This window comes from Cetorhinus maximus, unplaced genomic scaffold (assembly GCF_964194155.1).
Source record: "Cetorhinus maximus unplaced genomic scaffold, sCetMax3.hap1.1 HAP1_SCAFFOLD_954, whole genome shotgun sequence".
In the NCBI taxonomy this organism is placed as follows: domain Eukaryota; kingdom Metazoa; phylum Chordata; class Chondrichthyes; order Lamniformes; family Cetorhinidae; genus Cetorhinus; species Cetorhinus maximus.
In genome coordinates, this window is record NW_027596896.1 from 99,288 (window position 1) to 118,170 (window position 18,883).

General features: G+C 47.9%; 1 protein-coding gene across 1 annotated transcript in view; it reads left to right on the plus strand.

Annotated features, from left to right (window-relative positions):
* Positions 1-18,883, plus strand: part of LOC144675335 (hemopexin-like) — a 35,403-nt gene that overhangs the window by 6,558 nt on the left and 9,962 nt on the right. The window contains exons 4-8 of the mRNA XM_078536170.1: positions 5,219-5,361; positions 6,887-7,034; positions 14,549-14,761; positions 14,859-14,969; positions 16,026-16,156. Coding sequence (XP_078392296.1) covers positions 5,219-5,361; positions 6,887-7,034; positions 14,549-14,761; positions 14,859-14,969; positions 16,026-16,156 — 746 coding nt within the window. The remainder of the gene's footprint in view (positions 1-5,218; positions 5,362-6,886; positions 7,035-14,548; positions 14,762-14,858; positions 14,970-16,025; positions 16,157-18,883) is intronic.

Sequence of the window (18,883 nt, forward strand, 5' to 3'; positions counted from 1 at the left end):
CCTTCCGTCACCATTTCCTATGTAGTTCCTATGTCCCTCTTGCATGAGTTAAGAGCAAACATTTCAATTAGGGTTAAGGCCAAACACTAAAACAAGAACAGAACAGTGCTGAGGGTGGAAATCCAAAATACAACAGAAAGTGGTGTGAATATTTACCAGGTCTGGAAACATCTCTGATAGAGTGACCTAACCCTGAAACAAACATACAAGTTTATGGAAAGAATGGGATAAAGTGGGTAGGTGGGATTGAGGGTTATGGGGAGAGGTGGGTAGATGGGATTACGAACATACATACAAACATACGAATTAGGAGCTAGAGTTCAGAAGAATGAGGGGGGATCTCATAGAAACCTATAAAATTCTAACAGGACTAGACAGGGTAGATACAGGAAGGATGTTCCCGATGGTGGGGGAGTCCAGAACCGGGGGTCACAGTCTGAGGATATGGGGTAGACCATTTAGGACTGAGATGAGGAGAAATTTCTTCACCCAGAGAGTGGTGAGCCTGTGGAATTCGCTACCACAGAAAGTAGTTGAGGCCAAAACATTGTATGTTTTCAAGAAGGAGTTAGATATAGCTCTTGGGGTGAAAGGGATAAAAAGATATGGGGAGAAAGGGGGAGCAGGCTATTGAGTTGGATGATCAGCTATGATCATAATGAATGGGGGAGCAGGCTCGAAGGGCCGAATGGCCTACTCCTGCTCCTAGTTTCTATGTTTCTATGTAGGAATAGGCCACTCGGCTCCTCAAGCCTGTTCCCTCATTCAATAAGATCATGGCTAATCTGATTGTAACCTAAACTCCACATACCTGCCTACCCCTGATAACCTTTCACCCCCTTGTTGATCAAGAATCTATTTAGCTCTGCCTTAAAAATATTGAAAGACTCTGCTTCCACCGCCTTTTGAGGAAGAGAGTTTCAAAGACTCACAACCCTCTGAGAGAAAAAATTTCTCCTCATCTCTGTCTTAAATGAGTTCATTTTTAAACAATGACTCCTAATTCTTGATTCTCCCACAAGAGGAAACATCCTCTCCACATCCACCCTGTCAAGACCCCTCAGGATCTTAAAGGTTTCAATCAAGTCACCTCTTACTCTTCTAAACTCCAGTGGATACAAGCCTAACCTGTCCAGCCTTTCCTCATAGGACAACCCGCCCATTCCTGGTATTAGTCTAATAAACCTTCTCTGAACTGCTTCCAACACATTTACATCTTTCCTTGAATAAGGAGACCAGCACTGTGCACAATACTCCAGATGTGGTCTCTCTGATGCCCTGTACAACTGAAGCATAACCTCCCTACTTTTGTATTCAATTCCCCTCACAATAAATTATAACATTCTATTAGCTTTCCTAATTACCTGCTGTACCTGCACACTAACCTTTTCTGATTCATGCACTAGGACACCCAGATCCCTCTGAATCTCAGAGCTCTGCAATCTCTCACCATTTAGATAATAAGCTTCTTTTTTATTCTTCCTGCCAAAATGAACGATTTCACATTTTCCCACATTATACTCCATTTGCCAGATCTTTGCCCACTCACTTAACCTATCCATGTCACATCGTAGCCTCCTTATATCCTCTTCACAATTGACTTTCCTACCCATCTTTATGTTGTCAGCAAATTTAGCCACCATCCCTTCTGTCCCTTCATCCAAGTCATTGACATGCATTATAAAATGTTTTGGTCCCAGCACTGATCCCTGTGGCACACCACTCATCACATCCTGCCAACCAGAAAAAGATTTATTTATGCCTACTCTCTGCTTCTTGTTAGCTAGCCAATCTTCTATCCATGCCAACATGGTACCCCCGACACCACGAGCGTTTATTTTCTGAAATAATCTTTGATATGGCACGTTATCAAATATGAATTAGCAGCAGGAGTGAGGGGTTGAGGGAAATGGGAAGAAGGTGGGTAGGTGGGATTGTGGGATACGGGGAGAAGGTGTGTAGTTGGTGATTGAGGGATATGAGGAGAGGTGGTTAGGTAGGATTGAGGAATATGGGGACAGGTGGATAGTTGGTGATTGAGGGACATGAGGAGAGGTGGTAAAGTGGGGTTGAGGGATGGAGGAGAGGTGGGTAGATGGGGTGATGACATATTAAAATAATATTGACTGCTCTCACACAGTTACCTCTAGCCCCCCCGAGCGATCTGTCCTTGGCCCCCTCCTATTTCTCCTCTACATGCTGTCCCTCAGCTACATCATCTGAAAACACAGCGTTAGTGTTCACATGTACACTGATGGCACCCAGCTCTATCTCACCACCACCTCTCATGACTTCTTGACTGTTGCCAAATTCTCAGACTGTTTGTTGACACCCAGTACTCAAGAAGACTGAAGCTCTTGTCTTTGGTCCCCTCCACAAATTCTGGTCCCGAGCTACCAACTCCATCCCTCTTCTTTGGCAACTGCCTAAGGTCAAGGCAGGTAGAAACATAGAAACATAGAAACTAGGAGCAGGAGTAGGTCATTCACCTCTTCGAGCTGGCTCCACCATTCAATGTGATCATGGCTAATCCTCCATCTCAACCCTGTACTCCCGCACTCTCCCCATACCCCTTGATGACTTTAAAGTCTAGAAATCTATCCATTTCCTTCTTAAATACATTCAATGACTTGGCCCCCACAGCCTCTGTGATAGAGAATTCCATAGGTTCACCACCCTCTGAGTGAAGAAGTTTCTTCTCATCTCAGTCCTAAATGGCCCACCCCGTATCCTGAGACTGTGACCCCTTGTTCTAGACCCCCACCAGCCAGAAGAAATATCATCCCTGCATCCAGCCTGTCCAGCCCTGTCAGAATTTTATACGTTTTGATGAGATCTCCCCTCATTCTTCTAAACTCCAGTGAATACTGGCCTAGTCAGCCCAAACTCACCTCATACAACAATCCTGCCACCCCAGGATGTGCGCAACCTTAATGTGATATCGGATTCAAATTGAGTTTCTGACGGCCAATAAAGTCGCCTATTTTCATCTCTGTAATATTGCCTGACATCACCCTTGTCTCAGCTCACCTGCTGCTAAAACCCTATTCATATCTTTGCACCTCTAGACTCGAGTATTAACTCTGCTGCCATGTCCTTAATTGTGTCATATCCTGCTTCCCCAATCACCCCTGTGCTGACCATCCTAAATTGGCTGGCGGTTAAGTAATGGCTTGATTTTAAAATTCTCATCCCTGTTTTCAAATCCGTCCATGGTCTCCAACCCCTCCCTATCTCTGTTAACCCCTCCAGACTCACAACCCTCCAAGATCTCTGCGCGCCTCTCATTCTGGCCTCTTAAGCATCCCCAATTTAAACTGCTCCACCATTGGCAGCCAAGTCTTCAGCTGCCTGTGTCCTAAGCTCAGGAATTCACTCCAGGTGATATCAAGAAATAGCTGAAGGCATTGGATACTGCAAAGGCTATGGGCCCTGACAATATTCCAGCAATAGTACTGAAGACTTGTGCTCCAGAACTTGCCGCGTCCCTAGCCAAGCTGTCCCAGTACAGCTACAACACTGGCATCTACCCAGCTATGTGAAAAATTGCCCAGGTATGTCCTATACACACAAGCAGGACAAATCCAACCCGGCCAATTACCGCCCCATCAGTCTACTGTCCATCATCAGTGAAGTGTTGGAAGGGGTCATCAACAGTGCTATCAAGCGGCACTTGCTTAGCAAAAACCTAACCACTGATGCTCAATTTGGTTCTGCCAGGGCCACTCAGCTCCTGACCTCATTACAGCCTTGGTTCAAATATGGACAAAAGAGATGAGCTCCAGAGGTGAGGTGAGTGATGTCCTTGACATCAAGACAGCATTTGACTGAGTGTGGCATCAAGGAGCCCTAGCAAAATCAGTGTCCATGGGAATCAGGGGAAAAACTCTCCACTGGTTGGAGTCATACCAAGATGGTTGTGGCTGTTGGAGGTCAATCATCTTAGTTCCAGGACATCACTGCAGGAGTTCCTCAGGGCAGTGTCCTCGGCCCAACCATCTTCAGCTGCTTCATCAATGACCTTCTACCATCATAAGGTCAGAAGTGGGGATGTTCACTGATGATTGCACAATGTTCAGCACCATTCGCAACTCCTCAGATACTGAAGCAGTCCATGTCCAAATGCAGCAAGAACTGTATAATATCCAGGCTTGGGCTGACAAGTGGCAGTAACAATAACAACTGTCAGGCACTGACCATCTCCAACAAGGTAGAATCTAACCATCACCCCTTCATATTCAATGGTATTACCATCACTGAATCCTTGACAATCATCCTGGGGGTTACCATTGACCAGAAACTGAACTGGATCAGCCATATAAATACTGTGGCTACAAGAGCAGCTCAGAGGTTACGAATCCTGCAGTGAGAACTCACCTCCTGACTCCCCAAAGCCTGTCCACCATCTACAAGGCACAAGTCAGGAGCGTGATGGAATACTCCCCACTTGCCTGGATGAGTGCAGCTCCCACAACACTCAAGAAGCTCAACACCGTCCAGGACAAAACAGCCCGCTTGATTGCAACCCCTTCCACAAACATTCACTCCCTCCACCACCGACGCACAGTAGCAGCAGTGCGTGTACTATCTACAAGATGCACTGCAGGAATTCACCAAGGCTCCTTAGGCAGCACCTTCCAAACCCATGACCACTACCATCTAGAAGGACAAGGGCAGCAGATAGATGGGAACACCACCACCAGGAAGTTCCCCTCCAAGTCACTCACCATCCTGACTTGGAAATATATCGCTGTTCCTTCACTGTCGCTGGATCAAAATCCTAGAACTCCCTTCCTAACAGCACTGTGGGTGTACCTACACCACATGGACTGCAGCGGTTCAAGAAGGCAGCTCACCACCACCTTCTCAAGGACAACTAGGGATGGGCAATAAATGCTGGCCCAGCCAGTGAAGCCCACATCCCACTAATTAATAAAAAACTATTTCCCTAACCCTCTCCACCACACTCTTTTCCTTTAAGAGGCTCCTCAAAATCTTTGCCCATCTGACTCAAAATGACATTTTGTGGGTCAGTGTCATGTTTTGGTTTGCAATGCTTCCTGTGAACTGCCTTTGGGATGTTTCATTCTGTTAAAGCTTCTATATAAATTTATGCTGTTGTTGATATTTTTTTATGTACTGAAGCAAAGAGAAAGTTTTGATGTTGTGAGATTTATAAAAGACTGACTGTTCTCTCCATTACTTTCTGTTTTGACAGATGAGTTTTTATGGAAAGGTTTCGCTGCCCCAGCTCAGCGCATCAATGAAACCTGGCCCCTACTGCCCAGTCACATTGATGCAGCGGTCCGGGTACATCACACTCTCTCCCCGAATGAAAACGACAGAATGCTTTTCTTCAAGGTAAGCTGATCAGTGACAGTATCCATGGTTACCAGGTGGAAAGAGAGCAGGCACTGACGAAAGTGAGGGTGCGGGTGGGCGCTTCTAGCGAGCTCCCTGAAGACTGACCGCTGCTGCAGAGCTGCCTCAGGGAGCTGCAGACCTGCACCAACTACACGAGAAGATAAAAATGCAGCAAATTGTGTCTATGCAGCACATTCAAGCACCTGAGAGCAGAACTCAAAAAACATCTGTCCCCATGGGATCATTTTTTATTATATTTCACCCTGGACATTTCAAGCTGCCCTTGGATGAGGTTTCGTTAAAAATGGGCTGCCCATTTTGCCCATGCGCTGAACACAAAATTGCACGGGCAACATATAATCGTGGACAATAGGGTTTTTAATCGCCTTAATGGGCCCTTTAATTGTCGGTGGGCGGGGATCCAACTCCTGTGCAAACCCATCGACCTCAATATTTCTCACATACCCAATAACCTTGGGATGCACACCTGATGTCATTGACCAGAAACTGAACTGGACCAGCCATATAAATACTGTGGCTACAAGAGCAGGTCAGAGGCTAGGAATCCTGCAACGAGTAACTCACCTCCTGACTCCCCAAAGCCTGTCCACCATCTACAAGGCACAAGTCAGGAGTGTGATGAAATACTGCCCACTTGTCTGGATGAGTGCAGCTCCCACAACACTCAAGAAGCTTGACACCGTCCAGGACAAAGCAGCCCACTTGATTGGCACCACATCCACAAACATTCACTCCCTCCACCACCGACGCACAGTAGCAGCAGTGTGTGTACCATCTACAGGATGCACTGCAGCAACTCACCAAGGCTCCTTCCACAGCACCTTCCAAACCCACGACCACTACCATCTAGAAGGACAAGGGCAGCAGATAGATGGGAACACCACCACCTGGAAGTTCCCCTCCAAGTCACTCACCATCCTGACTTGGAAATATATCGCTGTTCCTTCACTGTCGCTGGGTCAAAATCCTGGAACTCCCTCCCTAACAGCACTGTGGATGTACCTACACCACATGAACTGCAGCGGTTCAAGAAGGCAGCTCACCACCATCTTCTCAAGGGAAACTAGGGATGGCTAATAAATGCTGGCCCAGCCAGCGAAACCCACATCCCGTAAATGAATTTGAAAAAATCTGCTTCCTGGTGTAGAGGCATCATGCAGAGCCAAACACACCAACAGACACACTGGATTAGGATTCAAAACTCTCCTTCTCTGTTTAACAAGCCCATTTGGCACAAGAACTGTCAGGTACCAAACCTAATAATCTATTAATTAATTAATTAATAATCTGAATGTTTGTGGGACACAGTGGAGGTAGAATGCAGACAGAGACAGAGATCGAGGAAGAGTGGGATTTATACAAAGCCAAACATCCCGTATGCCTTTTAACAATCCTCTCAAGGTGCAGAGTCATCAGCAATGATTTGTTTACATAGACCACCAGGTCCCTCTGTTCCTGAACTTCCTTTAAAATCAACCATCCACCTCTTATTCATTTTCAGGGGGATCAGGTCTATCAATATTTTGGCACTACATTAGAAGGCCAGTTCCTGATCCATGAAAAATTCCCGGGAATTCCAGCTAATCTGGATGCTGCAGTGGCGTGTCCAATCAGAGAATGCCCGGCTAATTCTTTGCTCTTTTTCAAAGGTAAGGCAATTCCCTATACTGGGAGATTTAGATTCTCCGCCTGATCTATTCAGGTGGAGGCCAGTACAGCACTCCCTCAGTACTGACCCTCTGACAGTGCAGCACTCCCTCAGTACTGACCCTCTGACAGTGCAGCACTCCCTCAACACTGACCCTCTGACAGTGCAGCACTCCCTCAGTACTGACCCTCTGACAGTGCGGCACTCCCTCAGTACTGACCCTCTGACAGTGCGGCACTCCCTCAGTACTGACCCTCTGACAGTGCGGCACTCCCTCAGTACTGACCCTCTGACAGTGCAGCACTCCCTCAGTACTGACCCTCTGACAGTGCAGCACTCCCTCAGTACTGACCCTCTGACAGTGCAGCACTCCCTCAGTACTGACCCTCTGACAGTGCAGCACTCCCTCAGTACTGACCCTCTGACAGTGCAGCACTCCCTCAGTACTGACCCTCTGACAGTGCAGCACTCCCTCAGTACTGACCCTCTGACAGTGCAGCACTCCCTCAGTACTGACCCTCTGACAGTGCAGCACTCCCTCAGTACTGACCCTCTGACAGTGCAGCACTCCTTCAGTACTGACGCTGACAGTGCAGCACTCCCTCAGTACTGACCCTCTGACAGTGCAGCACTCCCTCAGTACTGACCCTCTGACAGTGCAGCACATCCTCAGTACTGACCCTCTGACAGTGCAGCTCTCCTTCAGTACTGACGCTGACAGTGCAGCACTCCCTCAGTACTGACCCTCTGACAGTGCAGCACTCCATCAGTACTGACCCGCTGACAGTGCAGCACATCCTCAGTACTGACCCTCTGACAGTGCAGCACTCCCTCAGTACTGACCCTCTGACAGTGCAGCACTCCCTCAGTACTGACCCTCTGACAGTGCAGCACTCCCTCAGTACTGACCCTCTGACAGTGCAGCACTCCCTCAGTACTGACCCTCTGACAGTGCAGCACTCCCTCAGTACTGACCCTCTGACAGTGCAGCACTCCCTCAGTACTGACCCTCTGACAGTGCAGCACTCCCTCAGTACTGACCCTCTGACAGTGCAGCACTCCTTCAGTACTGACGCTGACAGTGCAGCACTCCCTCAGTACTGACCCTCTGACAGTGCAGCACTCCCTCAGTACTGACCCTCTGACAGTGCAGCACATCCTCAGTACTGACCCTCTGACAGTGCAGCACTCCTTCAGTACTGACGCTGACAGTGCAGCACTCCCTCAGTACTGACCCTCTGACAGTGCAGCACTCCATCAGTACTGACCCGCTGACAGTGCAGCACATCCTCAGTACTGACCCTCTGACAGTGCAGCACTCCCTCAGTACTGACCCTCTGACAGTGCAGCACTCCCTCAGTACTGACCCTCCGACAGTGTAGCACTCCCTCAGTACTGACCCTCTCACAGTGCCGCACTCCCTCAGTACTGACTCTCTGACAGTGCAGCACTCCCTCAGTACTGACCCTCTGACTGTACAGCAGCCCCTCACTAGTGACCCTCCAACAGTGCAGCACTCCCTCAGTACTGACCCTCTGACAGTGCAGCACTCCCTCAACACTGACCATCCGACAGTGCAGCACTCCCTCAGGACTGACCCTCTGACAGTGCAGCGCTCCCTCAGTACTGACCCTCCGACAGTGCAGCACTCCCTCAGTACTGACCCTCCGACAGTGCAGCACTCCCTCAGTACTGACCCTCCGACAGTGCAGCACTCCCTCAGTACTGACCCTCTGACAGTGCAGCACTCCCTCAGTACTGACCCTCTGACAGTGTAGCAATCCCTCAGTACTGACCCTCTGACAGTGTAGCACCCCCTCAGTACTGAAGCTCTGACAGCGCAGCAGCCCCTCAGTACTGAGCCTCTGACAGAATAGCACCCTCTCAGTACTGACCCTGACAGTGCAGCGCTCCCTCAGTACTGACCCTCCGACAGTGCAGCGCTCCCTCAGTACTGATCCTCTGACAGTGCAGCACTCCCTCAGTACTGACCCTGTGACAGTGCGGCACTCCCTCAGTACTGACCCTCTGACAGTGTAGCACTCCCTCAGTACTGACCCGCTGACAGTACAGCACCCCCTCAGTACTGACCGTCCGACAGTGCAGCACTCCCTCAGTACTGTCCCACTGACAGTGCAGCGCTCCCTCAGTACTGACCCTCTGACAGTGCAGCACTCCCTCAGTACTGACCATGCGACAGTGCAGTGCTCCCTCAGTACTAACCCTCTGACAGTGTAGCACCCCCTCAGTACTGACCCTCTGACAGTATAGCACTCCCTCAGCAATGCCCTGGACTGTTGTTGTGGATTCTCTATTCAAGTGTCTCCAGTGGATATTGAAGTCATGACTCTCTGACTCCGGGATGAGAGCATTCTACCCAGTGAGCCACAGTTTTCAATGCCTAGCCTCTACTCTACCCTGACCCCACTTCTAACCCCTAACCCCTACCCCAACCCTAACTTTAATCCCTAAATCTGACCTCTAATCCTAATGCATAACCCTAGCCTTCAGCAGCACCTTCCAAACCCACGACCACTACCATGTAGAAGGACTGCAGCGGCTCAAGAAGGCAGCTCACCACCACCTCCTCAAGGGCAACTAGGGATGAGCAATAAATGCTGGCCCGGCCAGCGAAGTCCACATCCCGGGAATGAATAAAAAACCTTAACCTCTTACCCTAATCCCTAACTCTGACCCTACCCCAAGAGTCATAGAATCAGAGAGGCCCACAGCACAGACAAAGGCCCTTCATCCCATCGAGTCTGCGCTGGGCAAACAAGTACCTAACTATTCTAATCCCATTTTCCAGCACTAGGCCCATAGCCTTGTTGCCATGGCATCGCAAGTGCACATCCAAATACTTCTTAAATGTTATGACGGTTTCTGCCTCTACCACCCTTTCAGGCAGTGAGTTCCAGATTCCCACCACCCTCTGGGTGAAAAAATTCTTCCTCACATCCCCTCTAAAACTCCTGCCCCTTACTTTATATCTATGCCCCCTGGTTATTGATCCCTCCACCAAGGGGAAAAGTTCCTTCCTCCCTACCCTATCTATGCCCCTCATAATTTTATGCACCTCAGTCATGTCCCCCCTCAATCTCCTCCGCTTCAGGGAAAATAACCCCAGTCTATCCAATCTCTCCTCATAACTAAAACTCTCCAGCCCAGGCAACATCCTAGTAAATCTCCTCTGCACTCTCTCCAGTGCAATCACATCCTTCCTATAATGCGGATCCCAGAACTGCACACAATACTCTAGCTGTGACCTAACCAGGATTTTATACAGTTCCAGCATAACCTCCCTGCTCTTATATTCTATGCCTCGGCTAATAAAGGCAAGTATCCCATATGCCTTCTTAACCACCTTATCTACCTGTCCCGCTACCTTAAGGGACCGGTGGACATGCACACCAAGGTCCATCTGATCCCCGGTCCTTCCCAGGGTCCTACCATTCATCGTGTATTCCTGTGCCTTGCTTGTCCTGGCCAAGTTCATCACCTCACACTTATCCAGATTAAATTCCATTTGCCACTGATCAGCCCATCTGACCAGCCCATCTATATCCCCCTGTAATCTAAGGCTATCCTCCTCACTATTTACCACCCCACCAATTTTCGTGTCATCCATGAACTTACTGATCAACCCTCCTACATTCAAGTCTAAATCGTTTATATATACCATAAACAGCAAGCGACCCAACACCAAACCCTGTGGATCCCCACTGTACACAGGCATCCAGTCACAAAAACACCCCTCGACCATCACCCTCTGCTTCCTGCCACTCAGCCAATTCTGGATCCAATTTGCCAAATTGCCTTGGATCCCATGGGCTCTTACCTTCGTTATCAGTCTCCCATGCGGGACCTTATCAAAAGCCTTGCTGAAGGCCAAGTAGACTCTGTCAAATGCATTGCCCTCATCTACACACCTGGTCACCTCTTCAAAAAATTCAATCAAATTGGTCAGACATGACCTCCCCTTAACAAAACCATGCTGACTGTCCTTGATTAATCCCTGCCTCTCCAAGTGTAGATTAATTCTGTCCCTCAGAATCGCTTCCAATAGTTTCCCCACCACTGAGGTTAGACTGACTGGCCTGTAGTTCCCTAGTTTATCCTTTCCTCCCTTCTTGAATAACGGTACCACATTGGCTGTCCTCCAGTCCTCTGGCACCTCTCCTGAGACCAGAGAGGTATTGGAAATTATTGCCAGCGCCCCTGCTATCTCCTCCCTTGCCTCACTCAACAGTCTGGGATACATTTCATCCGGGCCTGGAGATTTATCTACTTTTAAGCCTGCCGGACCACTTAGAACCTTCTCCCTTTCTATGCTAATTTCTTTAATTATATCACAGTCCTTCTGCCTGATTTCCATACCCACATCGTCCCTCTCACTTGTGAACACCGACACAAAGTATTCGTTTAGAATCCTACCCACGTCTTCCGGCTCCACACACAAATTACCACTATGGTCCTTAATGGGCCCTACTCTTTCCCTAGTTATCCTCTTACTCTTAATGTACTTGTAAAATAACTTTGGATTTTCCTTTATTTTACCTGCCAATGTTTTTTCATGCCCCTTTTTGCTCTCCTAATTTCCTTTTTAAATTCTCCTCATCACATTCTATACTCCTCTAGGGATTCTGCTGTTTTGAGCCCTCAGTATCTGCCGTAAACCTCCCTTTTTCTCTTTATCCAATCCTGTATATCCCCCAACATCCAGTGTTCCCTGGATTTGTTGGTCCCACTCTTTGTCTTTACTGGAATATGTTGGCCCTGTATTCTCCCTATTTCCTTCTTGAATGAGTCCCACTGCTCTGACGTAGATTTACCTACAAGTAACTGCTCCCAGTTCTCTCTGGCCAAATCATATCTGATCTTATTAAAATTGGCCTTCCCCCAATTTAGAACTCTGATTTCTGGCCCATCCTTGTCCTTTTCCAGAACAACCTTGAATCTAATGGAGTTATGATCACTATCTGCAAAATGTTCCTCCATTGATACCTCTACCACTTGACTGGCTTCATTCCCTAAAATTAAGTCCAGGACCACCCCCTCTCTTGTAGGACCTTCTATATACTGGCTTAAAAAGCTTTCCTGAATGCATTTTAAGAATTCCACTCCCTCTAAATCTATCACACTATGACTAACCCAGTTAATGTTGGGGAAGTTGAAATCCCCCACTATTACTACCCTATTATTTTTACACTTCTCTGAAATTTGCCTACATATCTGCTCTTCTATTTCTCTCTGACTGTTTGGGGGCCTATAGTACAATCCCAGCAATGTGATTGTTCCTTTTTTGTTTTTCAGTTCTACCCATACGGCTTCATTTGAGGAGCCTTCTAAGATATCATCCCTCCTTACTGCTGTAATTGATTCCTTGATCAATATTGCGATACCCCCTCTTCTTATACCTCCTTCCCTGTGTCGCCTGAAGACCCTATATCCTGGAATATTGAGCTGCCAATCCTGCCCCTCTCTCAGCCATGTCTCTGTGACAGCAATGACATCATACTTCCATGTGTTAATTTGTGCCCTCAACTCATCTGCCTTATTCGTCAGACTCCTCGCATTAAAATAAATACCATCCAACCTTGCCAAACTCCCTTGTGCCTTAACTGACCTATCATTTCTATGCCTTCCAGACTCACTTGCTCTCTCTTCTAATTTTGGCTGTGCATCTCCCCCTGCTAAACCTCCTCTCAGGATCGCATCCGCCTGTCAAGTTAGTTTAAACCCTCCCCAACAGCATTAGTAAACCTCCCCGCAAGGATGTTGGTCCCATTCTGGTTCAGGTGCAACCCGTCTGCCTTCTCCAGGTCCCACTGCCCCCAGAAATGGTCCCAATGTCCCAGAAATCTAAAGCCCTCCCTCCTGCACCATCTCTCCAGCCACGCATTCATCTGGACTAATCTCCTATTTCTATACTCACTAGCGCATGGCACTGGAAGTAATCCAGAGATTACTGCCTTTGAGGTCTTGTTTTTTAATCTGTTTCCTAGCTCCCTAAATTCTGCTTGCAGGACCTCATCCCTCTTTCTACCTATGTCATTGGTACCAATATGTACCACGATCTCTGTCTGTTTGCCCTCCCTCTTTAGAATGCCCTGCAGCTGTTCAGTGACAGCCTTGACCCGGGCACCAGGGAGACAACATACCATCCTGGAGTCACGTCTACAGCTGCAGAAACGCCTGTCTATTCCCCTTACTATCGAGTCTCCTACCACTATTGCTCTTCCCCTCTTTTTCCTCCCCCCCTGTGCAGCTGAGCCACTCACAGAGCCATGAGCGAGGCTGCACTCCCCAGAGGAACCGTCACTCTCACCGTTTTCCAACACAGAAAAATGGTTCTCAAGCGAGATGCACCCTGGAGATTTCCTGACTACCCACCTGATACCTTTCTTCTGACTGATGGTCACCCATTCCCTTTCTGCCTGCACTTCCATAAGCTGTGGGGTGACCGCGTCTAATAACGTGCTATCCACAAAACTCTCACCCTCATGGATGTACCTCAGTGCCTCCAGCTGCTGCTCAAGCTCTGAAACTCGGAACTTAAGTAGCTGCAGCTGGTGGCACTTGCTGCACACGTGGATGGTCAGAGTGCAAGGAGCATCTAGCACTTCCCACATATTGCAGGCGGTACATAACAGGGGACTGAGCTGCCCTGCGATGCCTCTAGTTGAAAAAAAACCCTTTCTTTAAGTTAAATACTGTAAAAAAAATTAAATTATTTATGTACTTTAAATAAAAACTTGAACTCTTACCTTTCCTTAGCTTAATCTATTTTAAACTGGAGAAAAACACTTACCCACTACTCACCAATCAGCTTTCACCTTTGTGCTGACATCACTTTTTGAAGCTTCCCCGCACTCGCGCTGGTTCTGATCTCTCCGCCGCTCTCTCGCGCTGTCTTGTGATGTCACTCTTGTTATTTTCAACAAGAACTGACTGCAGGACACTCTTCCCAGACTGCTTCACCGTGATGCTGACTGCAGGACGCTCTTCCCAGACTGCTTCACCGCGATGCTGACTGCAGGACGCTCTTCCCAGACTGCTTCACCGCGATGCTGACTGCAGGACACTCTTCCCAGACTGCTTCACCGCAATGCTGATTGTAGGACGCTCTTCCCAGACTGCTTCACCACAATGCTGACTGCGGGACAATCTTCCCAGACTGCTTCACCCCGATGCTGACTGCAGGACTCTCTTCCCTAACCCCTGAACCCTAACCCTTACCCTAGCCCCTAACCCTAAACCATAACCCTGAGCCCAATTCTAACCCCAGCCCTAACTCCACATCCCAAACTCCAGCCTCTAACCCTCACCCTAACCTCTAACCCCCAACCTTTACCCTAATGCTAACCCCTCACCTTAACCCTAACCCCTAACCCTGCTGTGTCGCATTCAAGGTGCTCCCACGCCTGGAAATCCTAAAGCCCTGAGGATTCCAACCCTTCTGGGTATGAGGAGTAAAACAGGACAAAGAAATAAACTCTGCAATCCTCTGTACAGGAGAAACAGTGTACCTGCTAGATCTCCAGACCAAGTTGGTGAAGGAAAAGACGTGGCCTCAAGTTCATCACTGCACATCAGCACTGTTGTGGCTTGGTAATTTTTACTGCTTTCAAGGGACAAATTTCACTCGCTTCAATCCCAATGCCGGCTTCGTTTTCTCAGGCTATCCGAAGGATGCACGGGATTACTTCATGCATTGTGAAGGACGAGGTGAGAGATTTGTTCTTGCTCCTGTTTGAGGGACACAGAAACATTGGGCCAGATATTAACCCAGGGTGGGATCTTATGGGATCTTTCTATTCAACAGGACATGGGAAAAAGAACAAAACATCAGCTGATTCCAACTATAACCGCTGCAATAACCGATCATTTGATGAGTTCAACGAGGATGAGTTGGGAAGGGTCTATGCGTTCCGAGGTGAGACCACACTCAGAGGGCAGGCCCCATCCAGTGTGACATTCGCTGTTATAGTTCAGGAGGCTCTCAGTTTCACTGGTTGTCTGCATTCAGTCAAATCCCAATATACCCGAGAGACCTCATGACCCTCAGTTAAGCTGGAAATAGTCAGAAAAAACAAAATACTCCAGGTGCCAGAAATCTGAAAAAAACCAGAAATGCTGGAAATTTTCAGAAGGTCCAGCTGCATCTGTGGAGAGAAAGAGACAGAATTAATGTTTCAGGTCATGACCCTTTATCAGAGGAAAAATTGAACGTGCCCTCTGCTCTGTATTTAATGATTCCTGCAAGTGTACATCCAATGAAGGGAGAAGGCTCACCTGTGAAGCCCCTCACTTTAATATCCCTGCTGCAGCAATCGCTTTTGATTCACACCTTGAGGGGAGATGGTGGTGTCGTGATAATGTCACTGGACCAATAATCCAGAGTCCCAGGCGAATGCTCTGGTCACACAGGTTCAAATCTCACCAAGGCAGCTGATGGAATTTAAATTCATTTAATATAAAACTGGACTTGAAAGCAAGTCTCAGTAATGGTGACCGTGAAACTATCATCAATTCTCATACAAACCCATCTGCTTCACTAATGTCCCTTAGGGATGGAAATCTGCTGTCCTTACCTGGTCTGGCCTACATGTGACTCCAGATCTACACTAATGTGGCTGACTCTTAACTGCCCTCTGAAATGGCCTAGCAAGCCACTCAGTTCAAGGGCAATTAGGGATGGACAACAAATGCTGGCCTTGCCAATGATGCCCACATCCCATAAATGAATTTAAAAAAGCTCCAGAAGAGAGGGTAGTTGGGAGATACAAAAGGGGAAAGCGGAGTCATTGGTTTCGGTGACAATGTGAGGAGACCAGGGTCAGGCAGGGATGTTCATGTTCTCAGAGTGAGGGGAGAAGCTTCTCGTGACACTGGGCTTGGTGTGAGTGATAGTCACTTTGTGCCAAGGGCCTCAGCAACATTCCCTCCTGGCCGCTTCTGAATTAAATTTGTCTTTTTGGTGGCTTTCCAGAGAACTTGTATTTTCGCCTGGACACGAAACGAGATGGTTGGCACCCCTGGCCATTGAGGTTCAGCTGGCCAGAGCTGCACGGAAAAATTGATGGTGTCTTCAGCTGGAACAAAAAGATATACTTTATCCAGGTAAGTAGCAGCATTAAGACTACACCTTCCGACATTTCCATCATCTGACCCTCGTGGTCTTCAGTGTGTGTGTGTCTGTGTTTCTGACTGTTCCTCAGTCTGTGTCTGTGTTTCTGACTGTCCCTCAGTCTGTGTGTGTGTTTCTGTCTGTTCCTCAGTCTGTGTATATGTTTCTGACTGTTCCTCAGTCTGTGTGTGTGTTTCTGTCTGTTCCTCAGTCTGTGTGTGTGTTTCTGTCTGTTCCTCAGTGTGTGTGTGTTTGACTGTTCCTCAGTGTGTGCACATGTTTCTGACTGTTCCTCAGTCTGTGTGTTTGTTCCTTTCTGTTCCTCCGTGTGTCTGTGTATCTGTCTGCCCCTCAGTCTGTGTGTTTGTTTCTGTCTGTCCCTCAGTGTGTGTGTGTTTCTGTCTGTTCCTCCGTGTGTCTGTGTATCTGTCTGCCCCTCAGTCTGTGTGTTTGTTTCTGTCTGTCCCTCAGTGTGTGTGTGTTTCTGTCTGTTCCCCAGTCTGTGTGTGTGTTTCTATCTGTTCATCAGTCTGTGTGTTTGTTTCTTTCTGTTCCTCAGTGTGTCTGTGTATCTGTCTGCCCCTCAGTCTGTGTGTTTGTTTCTGTCTATCCCTCAGTGTGTCTGTGTATCTGTCTGCCCCTCAGTCTGTGTGTGTGTTTCTGTCTGTTCCTCAGTGTGTGTGTGTGTTTCTGTCTGTTCCCCAGTCTGTGTGTGTGTTTCTATCTGTTCATCAGTCTGTGTGTTTGTTTCTTTCTGTTCCTCAGTGTGTCTGTGTATCTGTCTGCCCCTCAGTCTGTGTGTGTGTTTCTGTCTATCCCTCAGTGTGTCTGTGTATCTGTCTGCCCCTCAGTCTGTGTGTGTGTTTCTGTCTGTTCCTCAGTCTGTGTGTGTGTTTCTGTCTATCCCTCAGTGTGTCTGTGTATCTGTCTGCCCCTCAGTCTGTGTGTGTGTTTCTGTCTGTTCCTCAGTCTGTGTGTGTGTTTCTGTCTGTTCCTCAGTCTGTGTGTGTGTTTCTGTCTGTCCCTCAGTCTGTGTGTGTTTCTGTCTGTTCCCCAGTCTGTGTATGTGTTTCTATCTGTTCATCAGTCTGTGTGTTTGTTTCTTTCTGTCCCTCAGTGTGTCTGTGTATCTGTCTGACCCTCAGTCTGTGTGTGTGTTTCTGTCTATCCCTCAGTGTGTCTGTGTATCTGTCTGCCCCTCAGTCTGTGTGTGTGTTTCTGACTGTTACTTAGTCTATGTGTGTGTTTCTATCTGTTCACCAGTCTGTGTGTTTGTTTCTGTCTGTTCCCCAGTGTGTCTGTGTATCTGTCTGCCCCTCAGTCTGTGTGTGTGTTTCTGTCTGTTCCTCAGTCTGTGTGTGTGTTTCTGTCTGTTCCTCAGTCTGTGTGTGTATTTCTGTCTGTTCCTCAGTCTGTGTGTGTGTTTCTGTCTCTTCCTCAGTCTGTGCGTGTGTTTCTATCTGTTCATCAGTCTGTGTGTTTGTTTCTGTTTGTTCCTCAGTGTGTCTGTGTATCTGTCTGCCCCTCAGTCTGTGTGTTTGTTTCTGTCTGTCCCTCAGTCTGTGTGTGTTTCTGTCTGTTCCTCAGTCTGTGTGTGTGTTTCTATCTGTACATCAGTCTGTGTGTTTGTTTCTGTCTGTTCCTCAGTCTGTGTGTGTGTTTCTATCTGTTCACCAGTCTGTGTGTTTGTTTCTGTCTGTTCCTCAGTGTGTCTGCGTATCTGTCTGCCCCTCAGTCTGTGTGCGTGTTTCTGTCTGCCCCTCAGTCTGTGTGCGTGTTTCTGTCTGTTCCTCAGTCTGTGTGCATGTTTCTGTCTGCCCCTCAGTCTGTGTGCGTGTTTCTATCTGTTCCTCAGTCTGTGTATTTGTTTTTGTCTGTTCCTCAGTGTGTCTGTGTTTCTGAGTGTTCGTCAATATCTCTGTGTTTCTGTCTGTTCCCCAGTGTGTCTGTGTATCTGTCTGCCCCTCAGTCTGTGTGTGTGTTTCTGTCTGTTCCTCAGTCTGTGTGTGTGTTTCTGTCGGTTCCTCAGTCTGTGTGTTTGTTTTTGTCTGTTCCTCAGTGTGTCTGTGTTTCTGAGTGTTCGTCAATATCTCTGTGTTTCTGTCTGTTCCCCAGTGTGTCTGTGTATCTGTCTGCCCTTCAGTCTGTGTGTGTGTTTCTGTCTGTTCCTCAGTCTGTGTGTGTGTTTCTGTCTGTTCCTCAGTCTGTGTGTGTGTTTCTGTCTGTTCCTCAGTCTGTGTGTGTGTTTCTGTCAGTTCCTCAGTCTGTGTGTTTGTTTCTGTGTGTTCCTCAGTGTGTCTGTGTTTCTGTCTGATCCTCACTGTGTGTGAGATCCTCACTGTATGTGTGTGTGTTTCCAATTTTCATCAGTGTGTGTGTATGTGTGTATATGTTTCTGTCTGCTCCTCAGTGTGTGCACATGTTTCTGACTGTTCCTCAGAGTGTGTGTGTTTCTGGCTGTTCCTCAGTGTGTGTGTGTTTGACTGTACCTCAGTGTGTGTGTGTTTGACTGTTCCTCAGTGTGTGTGTGTTTGACTGTTCCTCAGTGTGTGTGTGTTTGACTGTTCCTCAGTGTGTGTGTGTTTGACTGTTCCTCAGCGTATATATGTTTCTGTCTGTTCCTCAGTGTGTGTGTTTCTGACTGTTCCTCAGTGTGTGTGTGTTTGACTTTTCCTCAGTGTGTGTGTGTTTGACTGTTCCTCAGTGTGTGTGTGTTTGAC